General features: G+C 46.8%; 1 protein-coding gene and 1 pseudogene across 1 annotated transcript; one reads left to right on the top strand and one right to left on the bottom strand.

The window, feature by feature from the left end:
- Window positions 1-500: 500 nt before the first annotated feature.
- On the top strand, window positions 501-6593 carry LOC125529730 (annotated as a pseudogene).
- Window positions 4418-10830, bottom strand: LOC125529732 (pentatricopeptide repeat-containing protein At4g14820-like). Its single transcript, XM_048694152.1, has 3 exons — window positions 8962-10830; window positions 8778-8871; window positions 4418-4552 (listed from the first exon to the last, which is right to left on the bottom strand). Exon 1 carries the CDS (start codon window positions 10686-10688, stop codon window positions 9306-9308), a length of 1383 nt encoding a protein of 460 aa, XP_048550109.1. The 5' UTR covers window positions 10689-10830; the 3' UTR covers window positions 4418-4552; window positions 8778-8871; window positions 8962-9305.
- Window positions 10831-10836: the final 6 nt, after the last annotated feature.

Genomic DNA, 10836 nt, shown 5'->3' with positions numbered 1-10836 from the left:
CGCGCATGCCCCATCGCAGGCTGGCCAGCTATCGGCCTGCTACTGGCCGAGTGCACCCAGTCGGCCTGCTGTGGGCCGACTAGGCCCAGTCGGTCCGCAGCAGGCCGACGGTGTATTATTTCTGAAATTCTTTTTTTAAGCATAATATTTGTGCAAATTAATAAAAAAATGTATTATTTAAAAAAAATTAGCCAAAACCAACCTTAAGCGCCATAAAAGATCGTTACTACATCACGAGGAGAAGAGCATCCTATATATGCCTGGGTATGCAAATATAGGATGCAAATGAATGAAACAAGGTTGGCGTCTAGCATCCATTAAGAGCTTCAGGATTGACAGTTTTATGAGTAATTACCACCCTGCCAAGCTTATTTATAATTTGAGTATAAAGGCTCTTGTAAACCTTTTTGATGCCTTGTATAAAAACACTACAAAAGGATGTATGATCTGAGTTGATGACGACTGGTTGTGCATCCATATTAATTACTGCGCAAACCGAACCTCGTGCAGAAACCCAAAAGCTTCATCAGTTCAGCTGTCACCTACTGCGTATTTGTTTACGCAGTAGGTTCAGCACCAAACTGAAATAGTACTGCTAAAATCCTTAATAATTTGCGGCATGAGTGCGGTTGTTGAGCAAACGAGCTGGCATGCTTTGTCCTCACTGTTGTCTTCAAGCTAGCATGGGCCTGGTGAGGCATTGATTAAACTGCTACATCGATCAGCTCAGGACCCACCAACTCTCTGTTGCTGCTTGATTGCTTCTTTGGCTACATACACCCGTAGCTGCTTGGTCGATTCACATTGAGCACTGTCATCTCAGATCCACACAGAAACAACAGGGATGGAGGCGACGGTGCTGAGCGTGGGCAAATCGGCGGTGAGCGGAGCTCTTAGGTATGCCCAATCTGCCGTTGCAGAGGAGGTGGCGCTGCAGCTGGGAGTGCAGCGCGACCAGGCCTTCATCAGGGACGAGCTCGAGATGATGCAATCTTTCCTAATGGTTGCTCACGACGAGCAAGACGACAACAGATTGGTCAGGACCTGGGTGAAGCAGGTCCGCGACCTGGGCTACGACGTGGAGGACTGCCTCCAGGACTTTGCCGTTCGCCTCGAGGAGCCATCCTGCTGGTGGCGCATCCTGAAGACCCTGCTTGACCGGCGCCATGTGGCCGTGCAGATGAAGGACCTCCGAGCCAAGGTCGAAGATGTCAGCCAGAGGAACCTGCGCTACCACCTCATCAGGGGCCCTGCCGCTGGCTCAAAGTCCATGGCTGCCGTCGCCGAGCAGTACTCTGCAGGCAGCAAGGCCAGTGCTACAATGTTTGGCATCGAGGAAGCAAGGCATACCATGAAGCCGAGGGTAGATCTCGCCCAACTCATCAACAAGGAGCCGGGCAGGGATCATAGAGTGATAGCGGTGTGGGGAGCAGGTGGTGTTCTTGGTCAAGCTTCCGTGATAAGGAGCGTGTATGTTGATTCAGATAAGTTTGAATGTCGTGCCTGGATCAAGCTTACACATCCTTTCGACCCGATCGTATTCATGCAAAGCATTATGAGGCAGTTCTATGGATATTCTTCTTCTTTTCCAGAATTACCAGCTGAGGGACAGAGTTGTCAAGAAAGAGGGGGCACTATAGGGGCTGAAGTTCTCAAGAAGATGCTGATGATGAAGCGAGAAGATTTGGTTGATGAGTTCAATGAGCATGTGAACAACAAGAGTTACTTGATTGTTCTTAACGACCTGTGTAGCCTAGAAGACTGGGACTGGATTAGAACTTACTTTCCTGTCAACGGTAATGGTAACCGGATCATTGTGGCCGCACAGCAATTTGAAGTTGCAAACTTATGTGTCGGTACAAAATGCCAGGTCTCAGAGCTTAAACAATTAGCTACTGACCAAACTCTCTATGCTTTCTACCACAAGGTAATATATATTCAATGTTCAAAAACCATCAAATTCATGTTAATTACATAATTTCTTGTCTAAATTATTTTCTGGTGATTGACTGTTTGCTTGTGCTTAGGGCCCTACAGATGGAACAGACTCAATGAAGCCAGAGCCGAGCTCAAACATGGCCAGTGCCGCTACTAACAGATCTACATCGCCCGATCGTGAGATAGCTGATGATCAAGATAAAGATGGTGCCCGCGGGAAGGACGAGGCCAGTGGGAGCCTCACTTGCATCACGACGTTTACTGCTGCTTTGGAGGGATCTCAGGTTTTGGAAGGGAGACAGAAAAATGTCACATCCTCCGATTAATTACAGATCCAGCCAGCTGCAGCAAAGAACTTCAAGTGATATCAGTGTGGGGAATGGGTGGTGTGGGGAAAACTGCTCTGGTCAAGGAAATCTATCAAAGCCAAGAACTAGCTGGAGCGTTCGAGAAGCGGGCCTGTGTCACGGTCATGAGCCCTTTCGATAAGGTTCAGCTCTTGAGGAGCTTAGCTATGCAGCTAGTGGTGGTAGAACCTCCTGAAGATTATGAAACGATATGCTCATTGGGCAGCAGAGCCAAAACACCATTGTTTTGGTCGATTCAAAAGCTCAAGAATGAGATGGAAAGTATTCTGAAAGAAAAGAAGTGCTTGATTGCTTTTGATGACTTGTCATCAACCACTGAATGGGACATGATATGGTCTAGCTTACCTCAAATGGGAAATGCAAGCCGGATCTTAGTCACCACAAGGGAAGAAAATGTTGCCAATTATTGTTCAAAGGAACAAGAAAATGTATGCAAGCTTCAAGTTCTAGATAGGGAGCATGCACTCGGCCTCTTCATGAAAAAGGTGAGTCCTGAACTCCTGATAATTCTACAGTTGTTGATTTGAAATTTACATTAAAGCCAATAAATATTGTGCGTTGAACTTAGAAATATGTGCTCGCTCCAAATTAAGCTGTAAAATAAATTGTGCCATCTGTTTGTAGTACATATACATTCTGCTGATTGAACAGTTTGACCGTCCTAGGTTGACCTTTGCCAAGCAAGTAGTTAAAATACATGCGGGTTTCTAACTATATGTAACGCACAGCGTTGTTACCGTTGCATCTGTATTTAAAAACACATATGGTTATGTGTGCTCCGTCCATCCCGTTCCTTCTCGCCGGCCGCCATCGCCAGAAGACGCTGCCGGGTCAAGCCCGGACGGCGGCGATGGGACTTCTCTGCCCGTAGTTTGGATCCATGGGTTCTGGGTCGGTGGTGGCACGATGCTTGGTGCGCGCACCGACAGAGGAGTTGCAGCAGCGAGAATGGTGTTAGGTTGGGCGATGAGAAGGTCGGGCCCTGTCCAGTGAGCAGCTGGTGGCCGGAGCCGCACCGATGGCAAGGAATGCTCCTCTGTGCAACGAACAATTTGAATTAGCAGTTGATGCAGGCGGTGGTTGACGACGCAACCTTTGAACGCCGTTCCCTTCCTGCATTCATTGCTGTTGGACAAAACCTTCTCACGGTTTGGGTGCTGCCAGCGATCATATGGTGGTCGATGTTGATGGTTGTTGCGTCATTGATCGCTTTGGCATGATTTTTGGAGGTCATGTATTAATTTCAAAAAAAAATTAATATTCTAGCTGTGTGCAACATTGGTGTATTCACTAGCTCTCGACATTGTGTTGTTGCAGAGGTAGGGCATACTTGGTACGGTAATCCACTTCTGAGCCCAGGGTCAGCTGCACCCACCCTGACAAAAAAATCAAAACAAATACTAGAAAAATTCAAAAAAAATCAAAAAAAAAATTGTGTGGTAGATAATTTGATGCACGAGGTTCGCTCCAATTTTCAAATCACTTGGACATCTAAGCAGCTCTCAACAAAAAAGACAAATTCAGGGTCTGTAAAAATGTTTACTGTTCACGCACTGTTCTAACCCGATTTATCTTTTTTGCTGAGAGCTGCTCAGATGTCCAAATGATCTAAAAATTGAAGCGAACCTCACGCATCAAATTATCTACCACACAAAAAATATTAGAATTTTTTGAATTTTTCTAGTATTTATTTTGATCTTTTTTCTGACCGGGTGGAGATGAGCCTAGGCACCGAAATGCCGCACTCTGGTACGGTGTATCATTTTGATATTAATATATTGCAATTTGTCGGGGAAAAAAACTCTCTCCAAGCGGCTGAAACCCACAGCCGAAGAATCTCCTCCCGCCTTTATCTTTTGTAAGCACAATATATTTTCAACCATGAAACATAGAAATTGTGAGTTTGTTACTGTAAAATGTACATATGACAAACTATTGACCACATTTACTTCAACAAAAAAATAAGAAGATTATTTCATGTACTGCCTATGTATCAAAATGTAAGAGGTTTTTGAGTCTCAATCTAAACCAAAAAAGACTTACATTTTGATACATAGGCGGTACAATTTATTTGTAGAGTATTAAATACTTGTTTATGTATAAATTTCAGGTATTTAAGGAGAAGGAACATTTGCATCGGCAATATCCTGAGTTGATTGAACAAGCAGAGCAACTTCTGAAGAAATGCGACGGCCTTCCTCTTGCAATAATCGCCATAGGTGGCTTCTTGGTAAATCAACCAAAAACTGCCATGGAGTGGAGAAAACTGAATCAGAACCTTAGTACTGAGTTGGAGATGAATCCAGAGCTCGACACAATAAGAACGGTCCTTCTCAAAAGCTATGATGGTTTACCCTATCATCTCAAGGCTTGTTTCTTGTATCTGGCAATCTTCCCCGAAGACTATAAGATTAGTCTAACACGTTTGTTGCAGCGGTGGGTCGCAGAGGGCTACTCAAGAGAGGTGAATGGAAAGTCTTCGTATGAAATAGCAGAGAGTTACTTCAGGGACCTCGTAAGCAGGAGCATGATCCTACCAACCCGGCGATCAGGTCATAGTAGCAATGAAATGGGCTCTTGCCAGCTCCATGATATCATCCGTGAGATTGGCATCTCAAAATCAGTGGAAGAAAATCTTGTTTTCAGGTTGGAGGAAGGTTGCAGCTTAAACATCCAACACAGAACACGTCACCTCTCTGTAAGCAACAATTGGAAGGGAGACCAGAATGAATTTGAGAGCACGGTAGACCTGTCTCGTGTTCGATCAATAACAATCTTTGGGAAGTGGAGACCATTCTTCATCTCCAACAAGATGAGGTTGCTGCGAGTGCTGGACTTGGAAGGCACTTCAGATCTGGTTGATCATCATCTCATGCACATTGGGAAGCTTATCCACTTGAGATACCTTTCCTTGAGAGAATGTTATGGAATTTATCACCTGCCAGGTTCTTTGGGTAACCTGAGGCAACTTCAGACACTAGACATCACAGGTACAAACATAATCAAACTGCCTAAGACGGTCATAAAGCTCCGGAAGCTACAGCACGTTCGTGCCAGGGGCGTTGGGAGCAACGATGATTGTACGTATGGAGAGTATCCAGAAGAGGTGCCGAAGATAATGAGGAACAAGCTATGCATCCTGACCTGCTCCTCGGTGGGGTTCTGCGTGGCATGTTGCGCGCCTCACCTTCTGAAGGAGTGCATGGGTATTGATGGGGACATCAACAGGCGTGATGTCTGCACCACATGCTGCTGCTCCTATCTGCCGATGCAGGTGAAACGCCGGAGCAGACGCGGTGTTAGAGTGCCCAGAGGGATCCACAGGCTCAAAGCCCTGCACGCGCTGGGTGTGGTCAACGTCTCAAAGAAGGCTACTCTGAGAGAGGTAGCGAGGCTCACCGGGCTGCGCAAGCTGGGAGTGACCGGCGTTGATGAGAGCAACAGCGGAGAGCTATGTTTGGCCCTGGCCAATCTCAGCTGTCTAGAGTCGTTGCTAGTGCAGTCGGAGGGTAAGCCGGGTTTATTTGGCTGCTTGAATGGCTTGTCCTCACCTCCGGAAAACCTTGAAAGCCTGAAGCTGTATGGCAATCTGGAATGTTTGCCAACATGGATCGACGATGGGCTAAAAAATCTGACAAAGCTCAACCTGCGGAGTTCCAGGATATCGGGCCATGATACTGCCACAAAAGTCCTTGGGAGTCTACCAAACCTAGCGATCCTGCGTCTGCGCAAAGAGTCGTTTGAGGGTGAAGAGGTCCATCTTCATTTCCGTCGGGGCGCATTCCAGACCCTAATGGTGCTGGAGCTGAGTTCCCCAGGTAAGCTCAAATCTGTGAGGTTTCAAAAGGGAGCAACCCCTAAGCTTGAGCTGCTGCAATATAAGTATTCTGATCAGCCTGAGGAAGATGTTGTTTCAAAAGAAAACGATGACGATCAGTTTAAAGAAGCCCCTAGAGTTGGGTTGTTTTCTGGGCTAGCATCTCTGGGAAGCCTCAAGGAATTTCTGCTCATGGGTGGCAACTACAAGGGCGACTTCGTGAAAAATTTACGATCCCAACTTGAGTCGAACCCGAAACAGCCTCTTCTCAAGATGGACTGAGCTGAGCCACTGCATGTCTTGTTTGATGTTTCTGTTGCTGCCCACTTGTTTTGAACTGACAATCTGCCGCTGAACTGTTTCGGGTTTTTTGATATACTCCTCCCTGACTTCACAACTATTTGTCGAGGACACTTTGATTGTACCCCAAAATAGTTTACATATCAGTTCGCCTCTGAACTTCTTAACTACATCGAATTGTTTCCCTCCTTATAGCTAGTCTGCAGGTTTCTTATTGTGGTCTTGCTGATACGGATAGTGGTATAGCCTCAAGGGCATTGCATGCATGTTTTGCTTGCCATGAGAGCTCCTGCTGGTAGACTCATTTCAACTGAACAGTTGTGAACCATCCCTTCACTCTACACAAGAGTGAGGCAAATAGGAAGGTGACTCTGCTCCTCCTGATCTCCGCCGATGAGGCAGTTGGTCCCCTCTCCCTCTGCTTGCCGCTACGGCGGCAGGAGGGAGGGGGGAGAGTAGTCCTCTGCTTTGGCCTCATAGTTAGGGTCAAGGTCGGTGTGTCATGTGACGGCGCTCCGGTGGTAGTGGCGGCAACGTGTAGAATAAGTCTCCTGCGACTCTAGATCCACCTCACGGTGTCCATGGCGGAGGCAGCGACAAGGAGTTCTCATGGGGTTTGTCTTCCGTCATTCCTCTAGGGCGGCGGGTCTAGAGTTTTCAGGTGTTGCCGCGTGCCAGTGTATGTTATCTTCTGATTCCAACCCTGTTGCTGCGGCGTCTCCTTCACCACAGTGGTGGAGTTTGTGAAGATTATTTCAGGAGCATGGCCAGCGGTTATCATCCTGGTTGACAACAATGCTGGCATGTGGGAGGTGTTTGCTTCGCTAGAACTGGGCAAGCGTCTGTTGGAGGGCTGATCTGGCGTCTTTCTCCAACGAGGTCGGAGTGGTGCGATGGATCTGGGATCCAAGAAACCCAGAGACAATCCCAGGTCACTGGCGTTCGCGTCGGTCCTCTCATCAACTCAGAAAGCCTAATGGTGTGTTCTGGCTCCGATGGATTCACCTCAGCATCACTGGTTTTTAGACAATAGAACGTTGGGCATCTGCAAGGACCTCCAAGGACTCAACTTTTTTCCCCTTTTCTAGGGGTGTTTTCTGGCAAGTGACACGCCAGAGCCCACACAGTCTTACGGTGCCCAGAGGGATCCACAGACTCAAAAGAGATGCACACACTGGGTGTCATTAATGTCTCGAGGAGGAAGGCCACTCTCCGAGAGGTAGCGAGTCTCACCGGGCTGCACAAGCTGGGAGTGACCGACGTCAATGACAGCGACAGTGGAGAGCTATATTCGGCCCTTTATAGTCTCAGCTCCCTAGAAACATTGTAGGTGCAGTCTGAGGGGAAGCCTGGTTTATTTGGCTGCTTGGATGGTCTGTCTACGCCTCTGAAAAACCTTGAGAGCCTGAAGCTGTACGGCAATCTGGTCAGATTGCCAGCATGGATCAATGGTGGGCTCAAAAACCTGGCCAAGCTGAAGCTGCGGAGCTCCATGATATCAGATCATGGTGCCACCATACAAGTCCTTGGGAGCCTACCAAACCTAGCCATCCTGCGTCTGCGGAAAGATTCGTTTGAGGTAGAAGAGGTCAACCTCCTTTCCTTGGGGTGAATCAGTCCTGAGCCTAATGGTGCTGGAGCTGAGTTCCCCAGGTAAGCTCAAACCCACGGAATTTCTAAAGGGAGCGACCCCTAAGCTTGAGCTACTGCAGTATTAAGATCAGCCTGATCACGATCAGGAGGATCTTGTCTCAAAAAGGAAATGATTATCAGTTTGAAGAGGCTTCCAACGTTTGGTCATTTGCTGGGCTAGCATCTCCGGGGAGGCTAAAGTTGTGCTAGAGGGTGGCAACTGTGAGCGTGACTTCGTGCAGAACCTGCGATCTGAGTCGAATCCGAATCGGTCTGCTCTCAAGATGGACTGAGGTAAACTCTGGAAACTCTGATTCTGCTCACCTGTTTGGCCGTTTGATCCTTAAGATCAGTTAAGGTCATTTCACCTAGTATTCCTGTAGGAGTGCACTGGATGAGAGACTAGTAGAAGGAAACTATTCATATTAATGCATCTTAGCGTATACAGAATAAGAGTTAATTTATACCTAAATTTCCGTAATTCACTCCCATTTCCCAGAGTAATATATAAGAAATTGAATGATTCCACTAATTTTTGCATGCATGCCTCCACTTCCACAATAATATCTAGCTTTCAAAAAATTAATACCAGCATAGCATTTCATTTATTCATTTATACCCCAATCATTGCTGGAGTATACTCAGTGGTTAGATTTCACTACATTCATGATTTCCATCCTTGATAACCAACATAGTAACAGAAAGTCAATCATACTGTTTACCTTAATAACATTGAGAAAGTCTTTCCAAAGCGCATTTTGGATACTGGAATGGAAGTAATATGTTTCACCATGTAAAAGCTCTACAGCTGGTTATCTGCACATGTTTGCATAACAACTTAATTAGTTACTTTATTACAGGATCTACATGACAAAGAAGAGCTAAGGAGTAGCCGTAAGAACTTACAGTTTGGTCAGAATTAGTCGTGGGTCAATCAAGTTCCTTAACAGTATAATAGTTTCTCCACATGACAAAATCTGATCAAACCTAGACTACTGCATAACAAATCAGAATGGCCCTTTTCCTGTCCATGAATTTCTTTTTAAGACATAGGCAATTCATCTCTTTCTTGAGCCATCGAATGGACTGAATGTATCACAGCAGGTCAAAACTATGTACAGCACAATTGCACGAAGCTGAGCTTTAAATATATGAAATGCTGTCTGTTGCCAAGTTTTTGTTTTCTATCTACAGCCATGGCTATTATGAGGTGCATGAACAAGGACGAAAGCATTGCCACCACACTCATGTCAAGTTAGAGGAACATAACCTTCCAATTTTAAATGGAAATAAATGTTATTCAATGCTGCATAAATATCTTCTGACTGAACATGTGAAACATCTGCCACCAAAAACTCATGAAATTTTCCATCCACTTCAATAGAACTATATCCAGGATTCTTCTTTACCCCTCTATCTCTCATCAACATCCTCAGCATCTTCACCTGATCCCATTTACTTTTATTTGCATATATTTGGCACATAAGTACATAGATTCCACTGTCCAATGGATCGAGTTTTACTAGCTTATCTGCAGCACATTCACCAATCTCTACATTGCCCTGCACTCTGCATGCATTCAAAAGAGCACCCCAACCGGCCTCACCAGCTTCCATTGGCATACCATTTGCAACTTCAAGTGCCTCTTCAAGAAGTCCACTTTTCCCCAAAAGATCGATCATGCATGCATAGTGTTCTGCTTTGGGTTCAATCTGATAGCCCATTTTCATTTCTTTAAAATACCGACGCCCTTCTGAAACCAACCCACTATGACTGCATGCAGAAAGTAGCCCAAGGAATGTGATCTCATCAGGCAGAATACCTGTTCCTTTCAACTGCTCAAAGAGATGAAGGACTTCTTCAGACTGACCGTGCACAGCATGGGCCATGACCATCGAATTCCAACTCACTACATTTCTCTCTCCCATCTCAGCAAATAACCTTGATGCTGCATCCAAATCTCCACATTTTGCATACATATCAATGAATGCATTGCATAAATTTACGGTAAGTACAGCCTTGCCACTGACAATGTAGTTATCATATATCCACCTACCAAGATCCAGGCAACCCAACTGAGCACACGCCGGAAGCACACTCACAAGGGTAGCGTTAATCGGCTCAACATTTTCTTCAATCATCTTTTTAAACAACCTCACTGCTTCCTCAGGCTGATTTGCCTGCGAGTAAGCAGCGATGATGCAACTCCAAGAAACTGCGTTCCTCCTAGGCATATCCTCAAACAGCTGAGCTGCACTCTCCAGGTGACCACACTTTGCATAAACGTTAACCATGGTCGTCCAGGAGTACACATCCTTGGCCGCCATGCCGTTGAAAACCTCCCTGGCAGAGGGCACGCACCCGAATTTCCCAAACATGTCGATCAGCGCATTCGCCAAGCTAACACTTCCACCCACACCACCCTCTGCAACATAACTATGCACCCTCCTTCCCAGCGCTAGCAGTCCCATCTGCCCAATCGCCGACAGCGCCGCAACCAGCGTCACCTCATTCGGCTGCTGGCCCCCGGCCACCACCATCCTGCAAAACACGTGCCAGGCATCGTCAGCCATCCCTCTCCGCGCGTACCCGTCCACCATGGTCGTCCAGGAGACGACGTCCCTCTCGGACATTTCGTCGAACACCCTCCGCGCACGCGCCAACGACCCGTGGTCCGCGTAGAGGTGCACCAGCGCGTTCCCGACGAGCACGCTCCGGCCGACGAACCCCCACTTGAGGGCGACGCAGTGGACGCCCTCCCCGCCCGCGGACGACGGCCCG

This window comes from Triticum urartu, unplaced genomic scaffold, assembly GCF_003073215.2.
Source record: "Triticum urartu cultivar G1812 unplaced genomic scaffold, Tu2.1 TuUngrouped_contig_5801, whole genome shotgun sequence".
Classification (NCBI taxonomy): Eukaryota; Viridiplantae; Streptophyta; class Magnoliopsida; order Poales; family Poaceae; genus Triticum; species Triticum urartu.
This window is presented reverse-complemented; position numbering and strand designations above follow the sequence as displayed.

What these genes read in the sequence shown, in the direction of transcription:
- LOC125529732 (XM_048694152.1), bottom strand. Translation starts at nt 10,688, where the DNA reads ATGTCCGAGAGGGACGTCGTCTCCTGGACGACCATGGTGGACGGGTAC.